The 26,803-nt window shown below is 47.7% G+C and overlaps 1 protein-coding gene across 1 annotated transcript in view; it reads left to right on the forward strand.

The window, feature by feature from the left end:
• TNXB (tenascin XB) overlaps positions 1-26,803 on the forward strand; it is a 159,540-nt gene that overhangs the window by 68,601 nt on the left and 64,136 nt on the right. Inside the window, exons 9-15 of the mRNA XM_081939432.1 lie at positions 212-493; positions 3,280-3,567; positions 4,878-5,189; positions 16,673-16,969; positions 21,536-21,865; positions 23,953-24,234; positions 25,468-25,755. Of these exons, the coding sequence (XP_081795558.1) occupies positions 212-493; positions 3,280-3,567; positions 4,878-5,189; positions 16,673-16,969; positions 21,536-21,865; positions 23,953-24,234; positions 25,468-25,755 (2,079 nt within the window). The remainder of the gene's footprint in view (positions 1-211; positions 494-3,279; positions 3,568-4,877; positions 5,190-16,672; positions 16,970-21,535; positions 21,866-23,952; positions 24,235-25,467; positions 25,756-26,803) is intronic.

Consider the following 26,803-nt stretch of genomic DNA (forward strand, 5'->3'; position numbering starts at 1 on the left):
TCACTTATTTATTTATTTGTTGCTAGCGATTTGCAAAATGTATACTTCCTCCCTCTCCAAGTATTCTGGAAATTTTGCACCTGTTGTTATTATTATGAGAGTCAGGCAGCTCACGTTTAATAAATTGTGGCTATTGTTGTTATGAAAGCAACATATTCTATTAAGGTAATATTCCTTGATTTCCTTTCCTTGTTTGTTTGTTTTGTCACAGGATCCGATAGCACAGGAAAAGCTCCTCCTATTTTTAAAGACATTTCTGCTACTGTCACCAGCAATTCTGCCCACTTGTCCTGGACAGTCTCCTCTGGGAACTTTGATTCCTTTTTAATCCAATATAAGGATGCTGAGGGAAGACTCCAAGAGCTGTTCACTGAGGGAGATTCCCATGAAATCACTATCCCCAATCTGGCTCCTTCCCACAGATATACAATAGATCTCTATGGCATCTCCAGCCAGGGACGACTGGGTCCTGCCTCTATAACTTTCATCACAGGTGAGTGGAATGGTTAAAGGGAGCCACAGAATTTCCCGGCAAGATGTGTGACTTTCCTTCCCTACCCAGTTGCATTCTCCCAAAGATAATGCTTGATTTCAGCTCTCTCAGAACCAGCCTCCGTGTGATAGTAAGGGTCTGTTTGCAACTTGGTCAAAATCGGAAAGAGTCAACCCTGCAGATCGAGTTGGTGACGAATGGCAAAAGGGAAAGGTTGTGAGAGATGCATCTGAAAAAGAAGAAATGTTTCCAAGAGAGGGATGCAAAAATGGATGTTTATGTGGAGGGAAAAGACAGACTGGGGAAATGCGCATTCTAAAAGTCTGCACTATGATGTGTGCATTAAAACATGCTTTTTCGTGACATCCTTTGTTCACAGGAGTTATGCAATTTAAGAAAAATTGCCCTTGAGAATGAATATCGATTTTTATCATTTGTTATGCATTTATAGGGACATAGGGACACGGTGGCTCAGTGGCTAATTGGATGACACTGTGTCTATCAAGGCCCCTAATGAATTAGACTTGTGGTAGGTTGAAGGAGGCTTTTGGCCAGATTAATGGAGAATCCATGATCCCTCACGGTCAACATGGTAATGTCTAAGTCCCTTAGGGCACCATTAACAGAAGATGACTGTAATAAGAAGTCATCTAAATAGCACCGGAGTCGTACAGGTACTTGCCTCAGGTATGCTGCCAATGCTGCCATCACCTTCATGAAAACCCGAGGTGCAGATGACAATCCAAAGGGTAAGGCCCGGTACTGGAAATGGTGCCCCAAGTAACAAAACCTGAGATACTGTCGGTGTTCAGGAGCTATGGCAGGGACGTGCGGTCAGGGGATGGAGGGGAGGCAGAGCCTCACCTCTCATCATGAAATAATATATAATATATAATAATAAATTATAATATATATTTCCTCCCATCCTTTTTACATGGTTCCCGCTAAGCTCCGGTAAAGAGAAGAGCTTTTGGGGAGTGGAGAGGAAGAGGAGGGAGGAGGAGGAGGTGTACGCGCGGGGCGGTGCCAGCTGGGCAACCGGTGGAGGCAGTAGGGTTCTTGGAAGCGCCAATAACCTTCCTGCCTCCACTGTACTTTGCGCGCTCCTTGCAACTGCAATAGACGTCCAGAAGTGGCAGGGGCTGTTGGGCTGGAAGCCCAAACCCCATTAGCCACAAAAGCAGCTTCTGGACGTATATTGCAGTCGCGAGGAGCGCGTGAAGTCCAGCAGAGGCAGGAAGGTTCTCGTCATTCCCCAGTCTCTTTCGTGGCTTCATCATCAAGACGAAATCTGGGAGCGCCGACAACATTTCTGCCTCAGCTGGACTTGTCTTGATGATGTCGCCGCAGCTCCCGGGACGGACGGAGGTAGCCAGAGTGGCGCCAAGGCAGTCCGGCGGGCGAGCAAACGAGGATCAGGCTGCCTGATCCTCCATCGCTCGCTTGCTCGCTTGCTCGCTCTTTCGTCCGCCCGGACCGCCTCGGCGCCGCTCTGGAGGTCCGGCCGCACTCAGCCGCTGCGGCGATATCATCAAGACGAAGTGGCTTGGAGGCGAAGTGCTTTTCAGTGCTTTTCTGTGCGCCTGGCGTTTAGGTAGATAGCTGGATGTCCTAAACGCCAGACACTCAGAAAAGCACTGAAAAGCAGCTGCTGTTGGGGATCGCGAGCGCGAGCCGGTGGATCGCGCTCAGGAAGGCGGAGAATGGGATCACGTGTGCTGGAGGCTGAGGCAACCTCAGCCTCCAGCACATGTGGTCCCATTTCCCCACCTTCCTGATGACATCACCAGCTTCACCAGCCATAAACCTCACCGCACGTCACTGAGCTATGGGTATATGCAGGAAGGACTCCATAAGGTCTATAGAGGTGAGGAAGTCCCCCTGTCTTATACCCTCTAGAATGGAATGCAGTGAGTGCATTTTGAATCTCTGGTAACACACAAAGCTGTTTACCGAGGTCTATCACGGCACATTCCACACAAAGCGCGGCTACTTCAGCGGCTTGGGCTACGCAAGCCTCTTTGACTAAGATTTGTAGGGCTGCAATGTGGGCTTCCCCTTCACCGTTCATAAAGAAGTATAAATTAGACTCCTTTGCTTCTACGGATGCAGCCTTTGGACGCAGGGGGTTACGCAGGGTGAGCTTATTGATCAGAAAGATCAGCAGTTTGGTGGTTTGAATCCCTAGTGCCGCGTAATAGAGTGAGCAGTTCAAAAGCATGTAAAAATGCCAGTGGAAAAAATAAGAACCATCTTCGGTGGGAAGGTAACAGCGTTCCATTTGCCTTTGGCTTTTAGTCATGCTGGCCACCTGACCACGGAGATGTCTTTGGACAGCGGTGGCTCTTCTGCTTTGAAATGGAGATGAGTACCACCCCCTAGAGTCAGGAGCAGATAGCACATATGTGCAAGGGGAACCTTTACCTTATCTATTTATATTTATTTATTCAATTTCTATAGCCACACATCTCAGTCAATGACTCTGGGCAGCTTAGAATTCCAAAAATATAAAACTATATCAAAACATCCAAAATAAATATACACAGCAGCTGAGATACTTGGCCAGTTAATAATAAAATCAGGAAACAAGGCCCTTAACATATTTAGAGCCCTCAGCTTGGGAATACAGCCAGCCAAATATAACCCATCAAAGAAACAGCTCACCAATGAAATTTATACAGATCCGCACACAGCTAGGACTGCAAACTTAAAAACATAACCGTTGTCTTGAAAGATGGACAGGAGCTAGAGGTCTGAAAGACGGTGGCTATCTTTTATTTCCACAGGATCACAGGAGGATGTGTCCGTCCACAAAACTGTCCTCAGGGATCTGGCTGTATCAGTGGTGACCAGCAACTCTGCCCATCTTACATGGAGAGTCCCTTCAGGCAGATTTGATTCTTTTTCGCTCCAGTATCAAGACTCAGAAGGCAACGATCAAGAGTTGCATGTGGACGGAGATTCCCGCGAAGTCATTATTCCCAATTTGGTTCCCTCCCAAAGATACAGATTCAACCTCTACGGCATTTTGGGGACACAGCGCCTTGGACCTCTCTTTGCAGATGCTGTGACAGGTTAGCAGTACCATGAGCCTGGCAGCTATCTTTCTTTCAGTCATTAAAAGCTCCTCTTCCTTCTCTTTTAATACATTAAAAAAATAGGAAAGTATTTCCTAATGTTTTCTTGTCATCTTGCAGAACATATTTACTTTGTACACAAGAGAAAACAGTGAAAGTTAACTATTAGTAGAACCAGTGGTGGGATTTTTTTTACTACCGGTTCTGTGGGCGAGGCTTGGTGGGTGTGGTGTGGCTTGATGGGCATGACAGGGGAAGGATAATTGTCAAATCTCCATTCCCACCTGACTCCAGGGGAAGTTTACTGCAAAATTCCCATTCCCTCCCAATCAGCTGGGACTCGGGAAGGGGTGGGTTCCTGCTGGCATTACTGCCAGTTTGACGCGCAAAAAAAGTTGCAAATGGGCTCCGCATATTTACTTTGTACACAAGAGAAAACAGTGAAAGTTAGCTATTAGTATAACCAGTGGTGGGATTTTTTTTACTACCGGTTCTGTGGGCATGGCTTGGTGGGTGTGGTGTGGCTTGATGGGAGTGGCTTGGTGCTGACAACATCTGGTGGACACAAAACATTAGAAAAGGAAAAAAAATACATTTCTGCAGTGAAAATTGTTCTATGCATGCACAGAACCGAAATTCAAGATGGCGGCATCGTAGGAGAACCAGTTTGGGGGCGTGGCAGGCCTGGGTCGCTGCCGATTCCAGCGACCCAGGCCGCCAAGTTACTACTGGACTCGGGGGTGGGTGGGTTGGTGGAACAGATAATAGATGGGGCGGAGCAGTGGTGGGTTGCAGGCAGTATGCCCCAGTACGGGCGTGCCGGTGCCTGCCTGGCCCACCCGCCCGCCCATTGTCCTTACCTTTATTTGAACTTTTTGGTGCTTCCACGCATGTGCATGACCCGTACAGCACCTGCGCAACGCTCCGCGAGCAGTTGGAGTGTTGCGGAGGCTCGCGGATGCGTCACTGGAGGGTGGGATGCATGCGCTCACTGCACCTGTCCATGAGGACACCGGGCCACATTGCACCGAACCGGGACCCGGAACCCACACTGGGGCGGGGCCAGTCATAGGTGGTATTTACTGGTTCTCCAGAATACACAGAATTTCCGCTACCGGTTCTCCAGAACTGGTCAGGACCTGCTGAATGGAACTATTATAAACATGCAAAGCGTACAGATTTATTTCGTGTAATTTTTTTTTTGGGGGGGGGAGATTTTTTGGGAAAGCAACTTACAAGGGAAAGCAGTCCTAGTGAGAAATGGTGCTAACAACAACTCTTTTTTTTTTATTCCCTGTCCCTTATAGCTGCAGTTCAGGAACCAGGAAAGGAGAAACCAGATGAGACCATAGTCATTAAGCCCAGCCTGGGGGAGTTCTCAGTCCTGGATGTCACAAGTGATTCTGCCCGTCTCCATTGGACTGTCCCCACTGGGAGCTTTGACTCCTTCCTGATCCAGTACAAGGATGCAGAGGGCCAACCCCAAGCATTGCCCATCGAAGGAGGATCCCGTGAAGTCACCATAACCAACCTGGCTCCGTCTCGCAGATACAAGTTCAACCTGTATGGAGTCTCCGGGCGCAAACGTTCCACCCCCCTCTCCACTGTTGCCACCACAGGTCAGCTTCAAGGATTGTGATATTTTCAAATACTTTAACTTCATAATAACTTTCTTGGTTTCCTTAAGAAGCAGCAATTCTACTGAACCTTGCAGCTTATGGATTGCATATCCAACATCAAGGCTATTATAACTAATAAAGGAGAATACTTGTAGCTCAGGGTTGAAATGAGGGGTCCTTGAGGCTCTCTGAGCACGATTGTTTTCTTGCAGAGGTTTCATTACCCTAACTAGGTTAACACCATCAGTGCTAGTAAGGAGTTCTGTTTGTTGTCGGTTTATACTCTGGTGTCTTGCCTGTCTCTGTGAGTGGGGGCAGTCTTAGTGATTCTTTGCTTGGGGTGTTTCCCGACGGCTCTTTGATAGTAGTTTCTTGATTGGGGTATTGCTTACTTGATTGTTGGTCCAAAGTTAACCTTGGAGTTAAGCAATGCTAATCTGAGTGCTGATCTAAGTACTGGTGGCGAGGTGCTGGAGTCGTTTTCTTTTTTGGACTGGTTAATTTTCTCCTCTGCATAATCTATAGATGTTGTTAATGTCTAGGTGTCTATTGATGGCAATTTGTCAGGCTTTTAGAAGTTCCCTGGCATTTTTTTTTAAAACAAAATTTTTATTGGTTTTACAAAAAATAATCAGGAAAAGGGATAGTGGATAAAGTTACAAATTTTGACAGCTACATTATGCAGGAAATGGCCCTCCCCCCCATTCTCATAACTTTCATTTATTATTATATTATAAATTGTTACTACTTAATAGTATTTTGTCAGCATATAACCTTTTATCTTCAAATAATTTCAATCATTTTTTATCAAACAGATTTTCTAGTTCATTTTTGTGATCTGAGTTTTCTCGATGTTGCCTCTTCTCCCGCCTCCAGCAGGGCTCCGGCACCTCCCGTGTCCTGTGTGTCCCATGTAGTGTCATCAGATTTATCTAGGAGGACTTTGTTTTTTTCCATGAAGGCCTCAGCTTCCATAGTTGTGTTAATTCTAACTCTCGTGTCCTCCCAGAATATTAACATACCTTCTGGCATAAGCCATCTGAACCACACCCCTTTCTCGTATAATTTCTTCGCAAGAAGCGAATAATTTTTTCTTTTATCTCTAACTTTCTTTGGGATTTGTTTCAGAATGGCTATTTCTCTATCCTTGTATTTTAATACTTGCCCCCTTTGTGCACTCAGAATCTCATCTCTTGTAGTCTTTCTGAGAAATTTAATGTGGACCTCCCTTGGAACATTATGTGTTCTGGCATATGCTGAGTTTACTCTATAGACCAGGTCAATATCCCACCCCAACTGTTGTCTGTCTTTTTGGATGTATTCAGCCAGTAGATTTGTCATAATATCCTTCAGGTCTTCATCATCATTGAGGACTACACGCACTCAACGTGTAGTCCTCAATGGAACTGCATATACATGGAGGGAAGTATGCAGTGGAGTACCCCAAGGCTCTGTTTTAGGCCCAGTACTCTTCAACATCTTCATCAATGATTTGGATGAGGGAATAAATGGGGAACTCATCAAATTTGCAGATGACACCAAGCTGGCAGGAATAGCCAACACTCCAGAAGATAGGCTTAAGATACAGAAGGATCTTGACAAACTTGAACATTGGGCACTATCTAATAAAATGAAATTCAATGGTGAAAAGAGTAAGGTTCTACATTTAGGCAACAAAAACGGAATGCACTGGTACAGTATAGGTCAGCGATGGCGAACCTTTTTTGGCTCGCGTGCCACAAGTGGGGGGAGCGCGGGGGGGTCGTGTGCGGGCGTGCAGCACCCATAATGCAACGCGCCCCCAGTGCGCATGCACGCACAACGCGCCCATTTTTTCGCCCTCCCCAGGCTCCAGAGGCTTTAGAGGCTTTATATAGCCTGGGGAGAGCAAAAAGAGCCTCCCCGCCCCCCCGGAGGCCCTCCGGAGGTTTCAGGGAACGTCCGGAGGCTTCCCTGAAGCCTTCGGAACACTTAAAACCACCCTCCGAGCAACCCAGAAGTGACTTCCGGGTTGCTCGGATGGTCGTTTTAAGCACTCTGAAGGCTTCAGGGAAGCCTCGGGACGGTCCCTGAACAGGCACGAGACGTGCGTTTCCATCACCCGGGCCCGGATCGCCTCCGCCACGCGGCGCCTCAGGCCCGGCGTCCTTGCGCCGCTCCGCCCAGCCTCTGTGCGCTCGCCAGGGCCCGCCCTTCACATCGCTGCTGCCGCCGTCGCCGCCAGGACGGGCTCGGCCGAAGGGAAGTCCGTCAGGCCTCGGCCGCGCCGCCCTCGCCTCCTCCTCCTCCTAGCCGCGCCATCGCAAGGATTAAGCTGAAAGGGGGGGACGGGGGAAGCGAAGGGGGCTTTGTTGTCCATCAGACCTCGGCCGCGCCGCCCTCGCCTCCTCCTCCTCCTAGCCGCGCCATCGCAAGGATTAAGCTGAAAGGGGGGGGACGGGGAAAGCGAAGGGGGCTTTGTTGTCCGTCAGACCTCGGCCGCGCCGCCCTCGCCTCCTCCTCCTCCTCCTCCTCCTCTAGCCACGCCATCGCAAGGATTAAGCCGAAAGGGGGGGGGGACGGGGATGTCACGATGTTAAAAAGTTTGCTAGGCCTGAACTGCCTGAATTGACACTCAAGAGTTAAACTAAGAAAGCTTTATTGCGCAGGTCATAAAACAAAAAAGGGTTCTTATCTGAAAGTGATTTATTGCGCACGCGTTACACATTCCAAATTCCTCTCTTCTTTGTTCGGCAGCCAACTTTGGCAAACGTAGCTTTCATTATCAAAATGTAACCAATTAGTTATTTCTGTTTCATCTACTTTTATTATTTTATTATTAAAGTTTGTTTATTAATTAGAATATTTTCTTAAAGACTATTTCTTTTCTAAATATCTCAAAAGATATGCGGAAGGGAATCAGCCACGGTCCATTGATCTCCAACAGGGTGTTTTTCCCCTGACAACTTGGTAGCAGAGGATGGTTTTTGATGATACAAGCTGAGATGACTACAATTTATGGCTGTATTTTCTCTTCGCGCTATCTTAAGATAACCGACTAAGCCTAATTAGCAATGTCGAAGAAGAGAAAGAAAAAGAAAGATGGGGCGAACACAGATGAATCAGCTTCCTCTGACAAAGAGGCTCCCTCGGACACAGAGAAGCAAGATCAAAACGTATTCCAGGAGCAACAAGGTGCCGAGCCAGAAATGGGGGAAGGAGTTACAGAAGGCAAGATCTACGGACTGAGGTCAGTAAATGTCCCTCATTATCAAGATACAATTAATGAACGGCAAAAGTCTAAACGGCAACTGCCGGCAGAGGAAAAATCCTCCCACGCAGAAAGCAAAGTTTATGAAATTCCCCCAGATGGTGAGCAAGAAATGCAAAGCTATCTATATCAAATAGAACGTTTAGAAAGATATGTTAGGGAGGCGAGAGTGTGTTTTAACGAAATAAAGCGAAGTAGAAGAAGCTCCCCCACTCCCAAAATGTCTGAGGACGCCATCTTGTCTTCTTCAAAACAACAGCCTAAGACACACCCCACAGAGTTCATTGGTCAATTAGAACAAAGAGACATGTACACGTCACCGAGGTCACGTGGTCCCTTTGAGTCAATTGAACTTCAGGCCATGTATAGAGGGCTGCAGTCAAGAAGTGAAACTGCACTGCCATCTGCTGGCGGAGAAAAATCATTACAGCAAAAGGTGATGAGTTTTAAAGAATTAGCTATGAGTCCTTTAGAAGCCAAAACTTTGTCTCCAAAGGTTAAGTCTTCAACACCCCCTGGCGGTGTGGAATTCTCCCTAGATGGAAAAAGGCAAAGCCAAAGGCGAATTCGAGGAAGCCAATTTGATGTTGCCACACAAAGGCCAATGATGCAACCCCAGCATCCCCTGGTTCAACAACCAGATTTGCAACCAGAGCAACAAATTGTTCCTCAGCAGGTATTCACAGTCACCCCCTTGACTGGTGAGTCCAAATTAAAGGAGTCAGGAGAGAATTATAAAGCCTGGGTCAGTGAAATTGCGCTCTTGCTTCGAAGAGAAGGCACATATTCCATGGTTTTTGATCCTCCCCGTCAACCCTGGACACCTGCAATAAGAAACCTCGAAAACAGAGCTATCACGACTTTACTCATGTCAATGGAAATTGAGATCCAAGGTATCTTTCCACCTGATGCAACTGCCCAAGAAATATGGGCTATTTTGGAAGATTGCTACAGGCCCGTTTCAATTGAATCCTCATGTTTGCTCATGTCTGAGTTCCATGGTTCGAAGTTGAAACCTGGTGAACGAATTGGTGGACATTTGACCAAACTGAAAAGAATGAGAAGTGAATTGAGACAAAATGGCCATGTAATCGATGATATCCAAATGATTAGCATCATCATTAACTCATTGAATTATGAATGGAAAGATGCTGTTGCAAAGATTAACTACGTGCCTATTGCTCAACGCACAGTTAACCACGTTTGCAGACTTTTAGTGGAAGACGAAGCTATCAGGTTAGCTACCCCACATCTGCAACGGCCTCCAGCACCAAAGGCTCCAGCCAGACGTCCCTTCCGAGGAAGAGGCTACGCTCCAAGGATGCCAAAATGCTACACCTGCAACCGTGTGGGACATGACACCCGGGATTGTCCCCAACGAGTTCCAGCTCCCGCCACGTACCAGCCCAGAGGAACAGATTCCAGAGGCAGAGGTAGAGGCGGAAGACAAGGTCGTCGTGGTCCAAGGCATGATTCACAAGCTCCACTTGCAACACTGGCCATAACCAACGTTCCACAACCTGATCCAAAGTTCGACAGACGTCTTTTGTGGACTTTAGACAGTGGAGCAGCTGTGCACGTTACCCACAGAAGGGAACTTTTCACAGAGATGGGCGAACCAGAGCCCGAGTATCGAGAACTGTATTCCTTCACCAACCACACTTGCAAGGTTATGGGAAAAGGAACTGTTTACATTGAAGAGCTCGATACACACATCCCTGATGTTTATTACATACCTTCAGCAACCAGTAATTTGCTTAGTCAAAGTCACTTGTCTAGAGAGTTAAAGTTCCAGGTTCACCACCTCGAAAAAGCAAGTTACTTAGTTAAAGATGGTGATATTGTTGCTGAAACCATGCTGATTGGTGGTGTTTATTACTTAAAGCCAAAGCCTAAAGGGCAAGCACAGGCAAGTATGCAAACTCCAAAAAGGCACAACGCAGACCCAGAGAGAGTTGTCCCAGAGAGAGAAAGCGTTACTGTGCCAAAGGCTCCTAAAGCCAACAAACAAAGAAAACAGAAACAGATTGCTCAAAGCAAGCCTGAGGGTCCTCATGAAACTGTTAATGTTGAGAATTCACTAACTGGTAAACCTTTGCATTCCAGGTGTATTCACAAGTGGCACAGAAGATTGGGGCATGCCAGTTTCCGTGTTCTTAGAAAAATGCCGGAGTTCGCAAAAGGTTTGGATCTAAAGGGGTGTAAGGTGTTTTTGGATTGTGCGGTTTGCAAAAAGGCTAAATCCAAGGCGGCTGCAATTCCCAAACACGCTACACGCCGGTCAACACGCATTTTTGATTTGGTACACACTGACATAGTGGGTCCTTTCCCACCAACACTTGGTGGCAGAAAGTATTTTTTAACAATTGTAGATAATCATTCTAGATATGGATTTGTATATCCTATGAGAGAGAAATCTGAGACCTTTCAGATCTTTAAAGACTTTGCAGCGTTTGTTTCTACACAATACCAAGTTCGCATCGCTAGAATCCAGAGTGACCGTGGTGCAGAATTCATGTCTCAGCGTTTCCAGGACTGGATGCGTAAGAATGGAATTCTTCATCAGACATCTGCTCCATATACACCGGCTCATAACGGAGTCGTAGAAAGAAGACAAGGGGTTCTACAAACCATGATGCGTTGTCTTCTAGAAGATGCCAAACTCAGTAACGCATACTGGGGTGAAGCAATCAAATATGCAAATTACATTGTCAACCGTACTTGGAGCAGTGTAATCAATCAAACTCCTTTCTACATGCTGTATGGCTACAAGCCTGATCTCAAGAACCTCCACATTTTTGGTTCATATGCTATGGTGAACACTCCCTTAAGTCAAAGAAGAAAGGGAGGTACAGTAGCAAAGAGACTGAGATTTATGGGTATTGATGATAATTCAAAATGGTACAAATTCATTGATACTAAACATGTGATTGTCATTTCACAATCTGCTAATTTTGAGGAAGATATTGACTGGTCCAGGATTCATTCCAATGATCCTGAAGTTTATTTTCCTAGAGATGGTGTTCCAGATGCCACGCAGCCTGATGATAATTTGCAGGCAGATATTCCTTCTACCAGTTCTTCACAACCTGATGTTCCGTCTTCGCAACCCGTGGATGCTGATGCTAGCGACGAACGTGAGGACGAGGATGATGATGAAGAAGAAGAAGACTGGTCTGTTGTTCCTAGACGCTCCAAGAGGGCCACAAAAGGAATCCCTCCACAACGTTATTCATGGCAACTGACAAAAACACCAGTACCTTTGATTTGCAACGTTACTCTTCCTCCTGAGACATTCACACAAATCAAACAGCTTCCTGATTCAGAACAAGACAAATGGTATGATGCAATGCAGGATGAAATGGACAGTTTGAAGAAACTTAATGTATTCACACCTGCAAAACCTCCAGCAAACAAGAAAGTCATTGGCACCCGATGGGTCTACAGAATCAAGAAGAAACCAAATGGTGAGTCTTTATACAAAGCCAGACTTGTAGCTCAGGGTTTCGCTCAACGTTATCCTGAGGACTACACAAACACTTACTCACCAACAGTCAGAACTGAAAGTGTAAAAATTGCTTTAACCACTGCAACTATTCTTGGTTTAGAAGTTTTCCAATTTGATGTGGACACGGCTTATCTACATGCAGACCTAGATGAAGAGATCTACGTGAGAAGCCCTCCAGGATTCCGAAAGCAAGAAGGGGATACCTGGTTCCTGAACAAAAGTCTTTATGGTCTGAAACAGTCAGGTTTAATGTGGTATTTATGTCTTACTGACAAACTAAATTCAATGGGCTTTATTAAGTCCGAAACTGATGAATGCGTGTTCACAAAAAGATCTAACAATGCATATGAGATAATTCTTGTTTATGTTGATGATATTGTTTATATTGGTCCAAATAAGAAAATGAGTGAGATTTTTGCCAAAAGTTTGCAGAGATACTTCACACTAAAATCTTTAGGACACATTAGCACTTATTTAGGTGTTCAAATTGAAAAGACACAGAAGGGGTTTAGTCTTTCACAAGAGGAGAAAATTGACCACATTCTACACCATTGCAACATGAAAGATGCTAGCACAACAAAGACACCCATGCAAACAGATTTTCACAACTTAACACATGAACCAAGTCCTGAGTTCGAGGATCAAACACTCTATCGTTCAGTCATTGGTTCACTATTATACATTAGTAGTTGGACCAGACCTGACATCGCACTTAGTGTTAATCTTTTATCACGACACGTAGGTAAGGCAACACAATTTCATTGGTCATGCATTAAGAAGTTGTTGAAATACCTAAAACACACTAAACACATGAAGTTATTGCTAGAACCAACACACACTGATCAACCAAAGTTGATTTGTTTTGCCGACGCCGACTGGGCGAGCGACAAGAAGTCACGCAAAAGCACTTCTGGTTACATGATGTTCCTAAATGGTTGTCCTGTTTACTGGCAAGTGAGAAAACAGAGTTTTGTTTCATGTTCATCTACTGAAGCTGAATATGCTTGTGTTTCAGATGCTTGTAATTCTCTAATGTGGTTTGATGCTTTGATCACAGATATCTGGACACGTCCGATTCAACCAATCACCGTGATGGAAGATAATGTATCTGTTGTCTATATTTCTGAGTCACATTTTACAGGTTCTAGGTCCAGACACATTGACATTCGTTATCAAAACACAAAGCAATTAGTTAAGCAAGGTTTTGTTAAATTGCAATATGTTTCTACACATGATCAGATCGCAGACATGCTTAACAAACCACTTGCCGCAAATCAACACGAGTATCTGCGAAAGAAGATGTGCCTTAATTGATGATTTGATGACGTCAGCCCAGACTAGCAAAAGAAGGGGTGTCACGATGTTAAAAAGTTTGCTAGGCCTGAACTGCCTGAATTGACACTCAAGAGTTAAACTAAGAAAGCTTTATTGCGCAGGTCATAAAACAAAAAAGGGTTCTTATCTGAAAGTGATTTATTGCGCACGCGTTACACATTCCAAATTCCTCTCTTCTTTGTTCGGCAGCCAACTTTGGCAAACGTAGCTTTCATTATCAAAATGTAACCAATTAGTTATTTCTGTTTCATCTACTTTTATTATTTTATTATTAAAGTTTGTTTATTAATTAGAATATTTTCTTAAAGACTATTTCTTTTCTAAATATCTCAAAAGATATGCGGAAGGGAATCAGCCACGGTCCATTGATCTCCAACAGGGTGTTTTTCCCCTGACAGGGGAAAGCGAAGGGGGCTTTGTTGTCCTCCTCCTCCTTCTCCTCCTTTCCCCCTCCGGCTCGAACGCGGCGCCGGCGCCCGGCAGGCAGCGAACGAGTCGGAGCCTGCCGACTGGAGGAAGAGGGTGAGAGGCGGGTCCTGTGAACGGCGGCAGCAGCGGCGGCTATAGTCGCAACTTGGCTGCCTGCCGCCTTTCCCCTCCTTTGTCTCCCAGCCGGGGCGGCCCGCCGCCGAGTTGCGACTATTGCTGCCTCTGCTGCCGCCGTTCACAGGACCCGCCTCTCACCATCTTCCTTCAGTCGGCAGGCTCCGACTCGTTCGCTGCCGGGCCCCAGCACCGCGTTCGAGCTGGAGGGGGAAAGGAGGAGAAGGAGAAGGAGGACAACAAAGCCCCCTTCGCTTTCCCCGTCCCCCCACTTTCGGCTTAATCCTTGCGATGCCCGTGCAAAGCCCCGAGGGCACAGATTCCTCATGGCAGGAAGGCTTCCTTCATGGCAGGAAGGCTATAGAGTCCCCCCTCCCTCCGCCGTCCAGACAGTCCCTGAAGCCTTCGGAACGCTTAAAATGACGCTCCGAGCAACCCGGAAGTCACTTCCGGTTTGCTCGGAGGGTGGTTTTAAGCATTCCGAAGGCTTCAGGGACGGTCCCTGAAGCCTCCGGGGGGGCGGGGGGGGCTCTTTTCACACTCCCCAGGCTCCTATAAAGCCTCTGGAGCCTGGGGAAGGCAAAAAATAGCTTCTAAAAAAGTGAACTCAGCTGGCCAGCGCGCGCATGCGCGCTGGCCAGCTGACAGGGCAGCGCCTCGCGTGCCCTGACAAATGGCTCCGCGTGCCACTTGTGGCATGCGTGCCATAGGTTCGCCATCATGGGTATAGGTGGTACCATGCTGAATAGTAGTAACTGTGAGAGGGATCTTGGAGTTCTAGTGGACAACCATTTAAATATGAGCCAGCAGTGTGCAGCAGCTGCCAAAAAAGCCAACACAGTTCTAGGCTGCATTAACAGAGGGATAGAATCAAGATCACGTGAAGTGTTAATACCACTTTATAATGCCTTGGTAAGGCCACACTTGGAATACTGCATTCAGTTCTGGTCGCCACGATGTAAAAAAGATGTGGAGACTCTAGAAAGAGTGCAGAGAAGAACAACAAAGATGATTAGGGGACTGGAGACTAAAACATATGAAGAACGGTTGCAGGAACTAGGTATGTCTAGCTTAAGAGAAAGAAGGACTACGGGAGACATGATAGCAGTGTTCCAATATCTCAGGGGTTGCCACAAAGAAGAGGGAGTCAAGCTATTCTCCAAGGCACCTGAGGACAGAACAAGAAGCAATGGGTGGAAACTAATCAAGGAGAGAAGCAACTTAGAACTGAGGAGAAACTTCCTGACAGTTAGAACAATTAATCAGTGGAACATCTTGCCTCCAGAAGTTGTGAATGCCCCAACACTGGAAGTCTTTAAGAAGATGTTGGATAGCCATTTGTCTGGAACGATATAGGGTTTCCTGCCTAGGCAGGGGGTTGGACTAGAAGACCTCCAAGGTCCCTTCCAACTCTACTATTGTATTGTATTATTGTATCATCAGCCTCAATTACATTTTGAAATCTAAGGAAAAAAGACATCCTTTCAAATTCCATTTTTATCTGATGGTTCTCAAGTTCTTGATTTCCTCTCTGAACCCCCTTCACCTCCCCCCTCATCTCAGCCGTCCCCTGCTCCAAAAGTTCCAGTCTCTGTGAATTTTGGATCGTTCGGTTTTGGTTCTCTCTGAGCTGTTCGTTCATTTCTTTCAATTGATTTTTCAAGTCCTCCTGCCCCTTTAAAAGTTGTTGAAACATCTGCTGGATGTCCACCTCCAAGGGCTTAGGCTGGAGCAAAGATGTTAGTGTCTGTTGTCCACTCTGGCTGGACGTTGAAGATGCTGGGGCAGAGCCAGCAAAACCCGGTTTCCCCGGTGGTCTTTTGGGTGGCATTGTAGTAAGAAGAGCTCAGAAGTGACTGTGTCAATACAGGGAAGAAACAGTTGTAAAGGTGGATAGCTGAGAGAGATCGCGAGGCAGGCAGTCCAGACAAATAAAGACCTTTCCTAAAGTCTAAATCCAGGCAATAAAATCCATTGTTCCAAGTCCAGGATAAAGTGTAACAAGAGATATCTCTGAGTGTCACGGAGACAAAGACAAAATGCCAGCAGTTTCTGTGGGTGGAGTCAAGTTTCAAAGTACATGAAGACAACGGAAGTGTGCCATCTTGCCCTGCCAGCTCCGGGATCAGAAGGCAACAAACCAAAAGTTTTCAAAGTTTTCAAAAAAACCCCAGATCATCACCTCATTTTCACAATCGCAGTAAAATAAATCTGCTGTTTGCTATGAGCGTGACTTCATTCCAGAGCTCACCCCCCCTCCTCCTCCTCTGGGGGCAGAGAGCAGTTTAGAGCTGCTTATCCAAGGGGGGGGGGAATCCCCCTCCCTCCAGTCACACTTCCCAGGAACGGGTTGAAAGTTTTTTCTAAAGAGCTGACAGTCTTTTTGTTTTTCCTTCAGTCACAAGAGGGAACGGGGGGAATTTCCATCTCACCGCATTGTAGCTGTGTCCTTCACATCGTCAGTCTCGCCCAGCTGCCTCAACGCGAAGATGCAGAAGTGCCTCCCCTTTTGCCTCCCGATGCCTAGGGCGATGCAGGGAGGCCCCCCCCGGCCGCCGCCGAGACAGGGGGTCCCCCGCTAAGCCGCCCCCTCGGCAGGAGCCACTACAGGGCTTCCTGTGCCCCCCCGATCAAGGGGGAGCCCACTAAGAGCGCGCAGGGCGAGCAAAGCATGCCCGTCGCGATCCGCAGCCGGAACCGGAAGCCAGAAGTTCCCTGACATTTTTGAAGTTGGCCTGATATAGAATGGTCACGGTTTCCCAGTTGAAACAACGGTTAAATCTGCCTATTTGTTGTGAACTTTTTATAACTCTTATAACTAAGTCCTTTTTTATTTCTCTCCTTTAGCCCACGTTAGAGTCTCAGTGGAGCCAATTCCTGTCCAACCTAGCCTAGGAGATTTCTCAGTCCTTGATGTCACAAGTGATTCTGTCCGACTCCATTGGACTGTCCCCAATGGGGCCTTTGACTCCTTCTTGATCCAGTACAAGGACGCAGATGGACAACCCCAAGCGTTACCTGTGGAGGGAGACTCCCGTGAAGTCACAATGACCAACCTGGCTCCTTCTCATAGATACAAGTTCAACCTCTATGGAGTCTCGGGGCGCAAACGTTCCACCCCCCTCTCCACTGATGCCACCACAGGTCAGCTTCAAGGATTGTGAGATTTTCATATATTGTACCTTCAGATCAGCATGATTGGTTTCCTTATTATGCAGTGTTGTTGCTGCAGTAGTTGCCTAACACTTCAATATCTTGTTTCATACTACCTCTTGCAAGTTGGAGCTTTGGCTAATAGTGTGCTGGGTTTTTCTTGTTTTGCCTGGCCCCTTTGGAATATTTCTTCCCATTTTTCAACTGCTCTTTATCCATCTGGTGGACACAAAACTAATTCAAGTATTAGGGAGAAATATACAGTATATCAGGTATTTTTTGAAGCAGGTCAAGAATGGATACTGCTGACAGGATGGTAGCCAGGTCTGAATAATTCTCATTTTTAAAAGTCTTGATAGACTCGGGACTCGGGGCGACGTACACTAGCAATGGTCACAACAATACAATATGGAGGAGGTGGAACAATAAATAAATAAATTACAATACTTTAAAACAATTAAAACCCCAATGATAGTTAGTTTAAAAATTAAAATTAACAATTAAAAATGCCCAAGAGGTGGAGAAGCTCTAAATTAAGCCAGGCCGGCTAGTCGGAACAGGTGGGTCTTAAGTTTCATACGGAAGGAGCGGAGATCAGTTGTTGTCCTAATGTCTGGGGGGAGGTCATTCCAAAGGGTAGGGCCCATCACAGAGAAGGCCCTACTCCTGGGCGCCGCCCTCTGACACTCTCTGGAGGACGGCACCCGGAGAAGTCCCTCTCTGTGCGAGCGAATAGGTCGCAGGGATGTGTGGGGCAGAACACGATCCCGCAGGTAACTAGGCCCTGTGCCATGGAGCGCTTTAAAGATGGTGACACCTTGAAGCGCACCCGGTAGGCCACAGGAAGCCAGTGCAGCTCGCGCAGGAGAGGTGTTGTATGGGAGAACCTTGTTCTCCCCATAATTGCCCGCGCGGCTGCATTCTGGACCAACTGCAATCTCCGGGCGCACCTCAAGGGGAGCCCCATGTAGAGAGCATTGCAGTAGTCCAGGCGGGACGTCACCAGCGCGTGAGTGACTGTGCGCAGGGCATCCCGGTCCAAAAGGGGTCGTAATTGGCGGACCAGGCGAACCTGGTGGAACGCCCCCCTCGCCACGGCTGCCACATGGTCATCCATAGCCAGCCGGGCGTCTAGGAGGACGCCCAAATTGCGCGCCCGTTCCACCGGGGCTAATTGCTCGTCCCCGATGGCCAGAGATGGGATGTACTGGTTGAACCGGGAAGCCGGAAGCCACAGCCACTCTGTCTTGGAGGGGTTGAGCTTGAGCCTGTTGTCCCCCATCCAGACCTGCACGGCTTCCAGACACCGGGACATCACTTTGACGGCCTCGTTGGGGTGGTTTGGGGTGGAAATGTACAGCTGCGTGTCGTCAGCGTACAGGTGGTATCCCACCCCAAAACCACGGATGATCTCGCCCAGTGGCTTCATATATGTGTTGAACAGGAGAGGTGAGAGGACCGACCCCTGCGGGACCCCACAAGTAAGGGGCCTCGGGGTCGACCTCTGCTCCCCTGCCAACACGCATTGCGTCCGGCCAGAGAGGTAGGAGCGGAACCACCGCAACACGGTGCCTCCTACCCCCAACCCCTCCAGACGGCGCAATAGGATACCATGGTCGATGGTATCGAAAGCCGCCGAGAGGTCTAATAGGACAAGGACAGAGGAGCAACCCCTATCCTTTGCCCTCCAGAGATCATCCACCAACGCGACCAAGGCCGTCTCCGTGCTATGTCTGGGTCGGAAGCCGGACTGGCGCGGGTCTAGATAATCAGATTCCTCCAGGTGACGCGGGAACTGCTGAGCCACCACACTCTCAACAACCTTCGCTAAGAAAGGAAGGTTGGAGACAGGACGATAATTTGCTAGCTCCATTGGGTCCAGAGAAGGCTTCTTGAGCAGGGGCCTCACCACCGCCTCTTTCAAGGTGGCTGGTAAAAGGCCCTCACTCAACGAAGCGTTCACCAGTCCCAGTAGCCAGCCTCGTGAGCCCTCCCAGGATGCCAGTACAAGCCAGGAGGGACATGGGTCCAATAAACATGTGGTGGCTCGCAGTCGCCTGAGCAAACTTGCCAAATCTTCGGTGACAACAGGGTCAAACTCCTTCCAGCGTGGTCTCTCAAGACTCGCCTCGGACGCCCCCCCTGGAGCACTGAAGGGGGTCCATTCCCTCCAGATCTGATCGATTTTATCCTGCAGGTATTCCCCGAATTCCTCTGCCCTGCCCTGCAAAGGGGGATCCCGCTGCCCCTGTGACAGAAGGGAGCGGGTCACCCGAAACGGCGGCAGGGCGGTTCTCTGCGGACGCAATAAGGGTGGCACAATAAACCAGGGAGCCCGGGTCGATCGTTGCCACCGGAGAGGCCGCAAAGGCGCAACCCAGTCTAAGGCTCCGGCAGCCGCATTATTCCATGCAGCTACCAGGTCCTCTGCCCGGGAGCGAGACAGGTCTGCAGGAGGTGGTCCAAGCTCTGCCTGGAACCTATTTGGTTCCATCAGACGCCTGGGGCGGAACCATCTAGGACAATCTGGTTCCACCTCCCCGCGGCGGGAGGTAGCGCCAGGGAAGTCCAGCTGGAGAAGTGAGTGATCTGACCATGACAGGGGCGTGATGGCTAAATCCCCTATTCCCAGATCACTCGTCCACTGGTCGGAGACAAACACAAGGTCCAGTGTGTGGCCTCTCTCGTGTGTGGGAGCCCGAATTACTTGAGTCAGATCCATGGCTGTCATGGAAGCCATGAATTCCCGAGCTACCTCGGATGCTTCTCCCATCGATGGCAGGTTGAAATCCCCCATCACTAATAGCTTGGGGGTTTCAACCGCCATCTCAGAAATCCGCTCGAGGAGTCCGGGCAGGGCCGTTGATGTATAGCGGGGAGCCAAGTATACTATCAACAGGCCCAACTGTCTCCCTGGGCCCCATCTCACGCCCAGAGACTCACACCCAGATATCTGCGACACAGTGAATTCTCTCGGTGCCAGATCCTCCCGAATAATTATCGCTACCCCACCGCCCCTACCCTGGGCCCTTGGCTGGTGGAATACACGGTAACCTGGAGGGCACATTTCCCCGAGGGGTAATCCCCCCTCCGGGCCCAACCAGGTTTCCGTTATTCCTGCGAGGTCCGGCTCCCCCTCTGTGATCAAGTCACTGATGAGGGGGGCCTTGTTAACCACAGACCTCGCGTTACACAGCATCAGCCTAAGGCCCAGGCTCTGTCGATCCTGTCCACCTAGACTGCGGGGGTTGGTGCACGTGACCGGGCATGTCCAGCAGCCACGGTCTCCCAACCAACTACACGTTCTTCTAATGTCCTCGCGCCCGCCCCTCCCTACGACCGTCGTTATTGCAGAGCCCCTTGTAGGAATGCTGTTTTCCCCCACCTCCCCCACTCCGCTCCCTTCCCCCTAGGCTGTGTAACCCTCCCCCCCCCACCCTGGAACCCCTTAAAACCTTTAAAAAACATTTCACTAAAAAACCCCTAATCCCCCACTTCCTCCACCTCTCTGGGTTAATAAACCCTTCATCGAGGTGGGCCCTGGCCAGGGCAGGGGGGCATGCCTGCGAGAGAGGGGACCCTCGCAGTCGTAGAAGGTCAGACCTCGAGTAGATTATAATGTTGGTATCAAGCCATGGCTATGGCAGGGTTTCATTTGTAGCAGGGTGTCAAAGTACAAGTCCAAGATGTAAATTGGAAATCAGAGCTCTTAAAAAGCGAGTGAGAGGGGAGAGGAAGCAAACATCCTCAATCCACAATCGGGGCCCAGAGGCAGTTCTTGGGGTGTAGGCGGAAATCACAGCTCAGCGGGGGGGGGGGGGATAGGCAAAGTGCCGAGGCCAGTTTCCCGGCCTGCTGATCTTCTGGAGGCCGCCCATGGCCTCCAGTGGCCCCCTGGCTTCCTTCCTTGCTCCCGCGGCTCCTCTCCGACCCCCACCGGCCTCCCAATCAGGCAGCTCACCACGGCCGGAGAAATGGAAAGAAGGCATGGCGCCCGATGTTCTAGCGCCATTTCCGCCACAGCTGCCGCCGTCGCCACCGCCGGTCGGGCCGTAGGGCCAGGCATCGCCCCCCGAACGTCTAGGTGCTGCTCCCAAGCCGTTCTCCTGCCGAATCGCTATTCCGCCGCCCTGGCAGCCGCGCAGACTTCCTCACGGTTGACCGGAAGTCAACCTCCTCATTTCACTCCCCTTTTATTTCCTCTGGGAGGGCCATTCATCGTCCATGGTGGCCTTACTCCGAAGTTGACCCCTTTTCCTTAGCTGTTCCCTTCATCTGGCAACTCTGCATGCGCACACTGGGAACAGGCTCCAGCTGTTTGTCTGCCGCACTGATGTTAACAACTGGCATATGGCTCTGGCCCCCTCTCTGCCTCCAACACAGAGCCCACATCAGAGCCTTCCCCAGACTCCAGGACTGGCCCATGTTCCTCCCCAACCTCCTGTAAAATCCATGAAGTAGAGAAATATGCTTGCCAGACTAACTAAGGGAGGAAGTTGATGAAACTTTAAAAAAAAGAATTTCTTGTTCCCTCACCTCAAATCTCTTTTCCTTCAGCTCCGAGTTCACCAACAAATGACAAGATCCAAACCATCGCCCCACCCACCTCAACCCCTGAAGCTCCACTGAAGAACCTTCAATTGACCGAAATCTCTCCAAACCAGTTCCGTGTGACATGGTCGGCCCCGCCCAATTTCTTCCATAGGTTTACCCTCTACTATAGGGATCCCAAATCTGGGACGCCTCCCCAAAAAATCAGCATTCCAGGGACAGAGAGAAGTGTCGACTTAATGGATTTGCACCCTGGGACGGAGTATGAAATGGAGTTGCACGGAGAGAGACCTGGCGGAAGCTACAGCGCCCCCTTCTCAACAAAAATAATTACAGGTACCTTCACTATATTCCTTGAATTCGTCAAGTTCTAACCGGCATCTTGATTTTTGTTCTATTCCAGGTGTCCTTTTTCCAGCAAAGAAGATGATAGAATGTACACATATTTCTGATGTGATGAAGGACATTGGCTGACCCACTGACCATTGTGTTTCATCTCTGTCCTGTTGCACTCTGTGTCATGAGTCTGACTCCCACTTAGAACATAGAACAGTGTTGGTTAACTGCCCAAATCTGCTGCCAGCTCTGCTGGCCGCTGCCGGGCCACAACAGGTGCACAAAGCCAAATCAACCAGTGCAGTGTCAATCAGTCAGTCAGTCAGTCAGTCAGTCAGTCAATCAATCAGAATAGAGCTGGAAGGGACCTTGGAAGTCTTCTAGTCCAACCTAGTTCTAGTTCAAGCAGGAGACCCATTTCAGATAGGTGGCTGTGCATCTTTTCTTAAAAACCCTCAGTGTTTTTAAGTGTCTCTCAACCTTTGCAACTTTAAGATGTGTGGATTTCAATTCCCAACGTTCAGATATGGGTAGTCCTTTCTTATCGACTGCCTTGTTTAGCAACTGTTCAAAATAGCTGTTGTGTCCGAACCATGGCAACCGCAAGGTGTCAATCATCACCGGCGGTTGACAGGATTGGATGAATCGTGCCGGCGTCATCAGCAGGAGCTGGCATCCTTCTAATTGGTTGCCGCTTTGACAGCTGCATATAAATAGCGGTCAAACCGGAGTTCGTTGTCTTTGTTCTCATAGCTAGTTGTTTTTAACTAATAAAGTCGCTGTTCCTGAGAGATCGCCTCAGTGGATTTTATTTAAGCTGAATACTTAATAATAGCAAGTCTTTTTTTACAAAAAAAAAAGCTTTGCAATCAGTTTTGAGAGTTGAAGTTCACCGATCTTAAAGTTGCCAAGATTGAGAAACACCGAAATGTTGTAACTGAAAGGGGTGCGAATCAATACATGGAACATACTATCATCTATGGTGGACCTGTGAGGAGGCTAAAAAGTTTTGGAAAAAGATCCAAAAGTGGCTGGAGGCAATAACGGGATTTAAAATAGATTAGAAACCGGAAATTTTCTTATTAGGATTACTGCCTACAAAATACAAAAAAGAAATCCAGTACTTAATATTGCATATAATAACGGCGGCAAGGATTGCCTATGCCCAGAAATGGAAAAACAAGCTAACCCCAAGCGAAGAGGAAATAATAAGAAAGGTGATGGACTGTGCCGAAATGGACAAATTAACTAAAGAAATCCAGGGAAAAGAAGAATCAGAATTCTATCAGATATGGGATAAATGGTATAGGTGGATGGAGGAAAGAAATAGGAATCCTAGGCGATAAATAAACAGAATGTGGTAGCTCTCATAGATGGTTGTCGGTGTTAAAATGTTTATCCATTGAATAATATAAACACGAATGTTTCTTGATAAAAGTACTCTCAAAACAAATGTAGCTAAAGGAGAATGTGGGTATCATTTTTGATTTAAAATGCACAATTTAATGTGAATGAAGTATAAAGAATGATTGTAGTAATGCACGGAACTCAAATGTAACCAATTGACATGCTAGCTGGCAGTTGTATTGAAGAGTGTTTTGTGTGTGTGTTATTCGTCTAATTAAAACAATTAAAAAAAGAAAAAAAAGAAAGGGGTTTCCAAAGAAATCAGCTGCTCTAATTGCAGGATTCAGACGGTGGATAATATTGCTAAAGTAGTCCAAACAAAACAGCTTCATACAAGACAAATAGCCATCACGCTTCAGAACATCATTAAGCAGGTGTGGGATTCAGCCGGTTCGGATTGGTTCGGGCGAACCAGTAGCTCCGACAATCAGGCCTTTTTTCTGATCTAACGGCATTGTCTTTCTTTCAGCATTGCTCACTTATTTATTTGTTGCTAGCGATTTGCAAAATGTATACTTCTTCCCTCTCCAAGCATTCTGGAAAGCTTGCACCTGTTGTTATTATTATTATGAGATTCAGGCAGCTCACATTTAATAAATTGTGGCTATTGTTGTGATGAAAGCAACATATTCTATTAAGGCAATATTCCTTGATTTCCTCTCTTTGTTTTTTTGTCACAGGATCCGATAGCACAGGAAAAGCTCCTCCTATTTTTAAAGACATTTCTGCCACTGTCACCAGCAATTCTGCCCACTTGTCCTGGACAGTCTCCTCTGGGAACTTTGATTCCTTTTTAATCCAATATAAGGATGCTGAGGGAAGACTCCAAGAGCTGTTCACTGAGGGAGATTCCCATGAAATCACTATCCCCAACCTGGCTCCTTCCCACAGATATACAATAGATCTCTATGGCATCTCCAGCCAGGAACGACTGGGTCCTGCCTCTATAACATTCATCACAGGTCAGTGGAATGGTTAAAGGGAGCCACAGAATTTCCCGGCAAGATGTGTGACTTTCCTTCCCTACCCAGTTGCATTCTCCCAAAGATAATGCTTGATTTCAGCTCTCTCAGAACCAGCCTCCGTGTGATAGTAAGGGTCTGTTTGCAACTTGATCAAAATCGGAAAGAGTCAACCCTGCAGATCGAGTTGGTGACAAATGGCAAAAGGGAAACGTTGTGAGAGATGCATCTGAAAAAGAAGAAATGTTTCCAAGAGAGGGATGCAAAAATGGATGTTTATGTGGAGGGAAAAGACAGACTGGGGAAATGCCCATTCTAAAAGTCTGCACTATGATGTGTGCATTAAAACATGCTTTTTCATGACATTCTTTGTTCACAGGAGTTGTGCAATTTAAGAAAAATTGCCATTGAGAATGAATATCGATTTTTATCATTTGTTATGCATTTATAGGGACACGGTGGCTCAGTGGCTAATTGGATGACACTGTGTCTATCAAGGCCCCTAATGAATTAGACTTGTGGTAGGTTGAAGATGGCTTTTGGCCAGATTAATGGAGAATCCATGATCCCTCACGGTCGACATGGTAATGTCTAAGTCCCTTAGGGCACCATTAACAGAAGATGACTGTAATAAGAAGTCATCTAAATACCACCGGAGTCGTACAGGTACTTGCCTCAGGTACGCTGCCAATGCCACCATCTTCGGTGGGAAGCTAACAGTGTTCCATGCGCCTTCGGCTTTTAGTCATACTGGCCACCTGACCACGGAGATGTCTTTGGACAGCGCTGGCTCTTCAGCTTTGAAATGGAGATGAGTACCACACCGTAGAGTCGGGAACAGGTAGCACATATGTGCAAGGGGAACCTTTACCTTATCTATTTATATTTATTTATTCGATTTCTATAGCCACACATCTCAGTCAATGACTCTGGGCAGCTTAGAATTCCAAAAATATAAAACAATATCAAAACATCCAAAATAAATATACAAAGCAGCTGAAATACTTGGCCAGTTAATAATAAAATCAGGAAACAAGGCCCTTAACATATTAAGAGCCCTCAGCTTGGGAATACAGCCAGCCAAATATAACCCATCAAAGAAACAGCTCACCAATGAAATTTATACAGATCTGCACACAGCTAGGACTGCAAACTTAAAAACATAACCGGTGTCTTGAAAGATGGACAGGAGCTAGAGGTCTGAAAGACGGTGGCTATCTTTTATTTCCACAGGATCACAGGAGGATGTGTCCGTCCACAAAACTGTCCTAAGGGATCTGGCTGTATCAGAGGTGACCAGCAACTCTGCCCGTCTTACATGGAGAGTCCCTTCAGGCAGATTTGATTCTTTTTCGCTCCAGTATCAAGACTCAGAAGGCAACGATCAAGAGTTGCATGTGGACGGAAATTCCCGCGAAGTCATTATTCCCAATTTGGTTCCCTTCCAAAAATACAGATTCAACCTCTACGGCATTTTGGGGACACAGCGCCTTGGACCTCTCTTTGCAGATGCTGTGACAGGTTAGCAATACCATGAACCTGGCAGCTATCTTTCTTTCAGTCATTAAAAGCTCCTCTTCCTTCTCTTTTAATACATTAAAAAAATAGGAAAGTATTTCCTAATGTTTTCTTGTCATCTTGCAGAACATATTTACTTTGTACACAAGAGAAAACAGTGAAAGTTAACTATTAGTAGAACCAGTGGTGGGATTTTTTTTACTACTGGTTCTGTGGGCGTGGCTTGGTGGGAGTGGTGTGGCTTGGTGGGAGTGGCTTGGTGGGCATGGCAGGGGAAGGATACTTGTCAAATCTCCATTCCCACCTGACTCCAGGGGAAGTTTACTGCAAAATTCCCATTCCCTCCCAATCAGCTGGGACTCGGGAAGGGGTGGGTTCCTGCTGGCATTACTGCCAGTTTGACGCGCAAAAAAAGTTGCAAATGGGCTCCGCACGCGTGCGCATTTGAAACGGAAAAGGTCTGTGCATGTGCAAAACATTAGAAAAGGGAAAAATACATTTCCGAAATTCACGATGGCGGCATCGTAGGAGAACCAGTTTGGGGGCGTGGCAGGCCTGGGTCGCTGCCGATTCCAGCGACCCAGGCCGCCAAGTTACTACTGGACTCGCAGGGATGGGGTTGGTGGAACAGAGCATAGATGGGGCGGAGCAGTGGTGGGTTGCAGGCTGTACGCCCCAGTACAGGCGTACCGGTGCCTGCCTGGCCCACCCACCCGCCCATCATGCTTACATGTATTTGAACTTTTTGGTGCTTTCGCACATGTGCATGGCCCGTACAGCGCCTGCGCAACGCTCCGCAAGCAGTTGGAGTGTTGCGGAGGCTCGCGGATGCATCGCTGGAGGGTAGGACGCGTGCGCTCACTGCACCTGTCCATGAGGACACCGGGCCCCATTGCACCGTACCGGGATCCGGAACCCACCACTGGGGCGGGGCCAGTCAGAGGTGGTATTTACTGGTTCTTCAAAATACCCAGAATTTCCGCTGTTGGTTCTCCAGAACTGGTCAGGACCTGCTGAATGGAACTATTATAAACATGCAAAGCCTACAGAT

The sequence above is a fragment of the Natrix helvetica genome, assembly GCF_964273705.1.
Source record: "Natrix helvetica genome assembly, chromosome: 1".
Taxonomy (NCBI): domain Eukaryota; kingdom Metazoa; phylum Chordata; class Lepidosauria; order Squamata; family Natricidae; genus Natrix; species Natrix helvetica.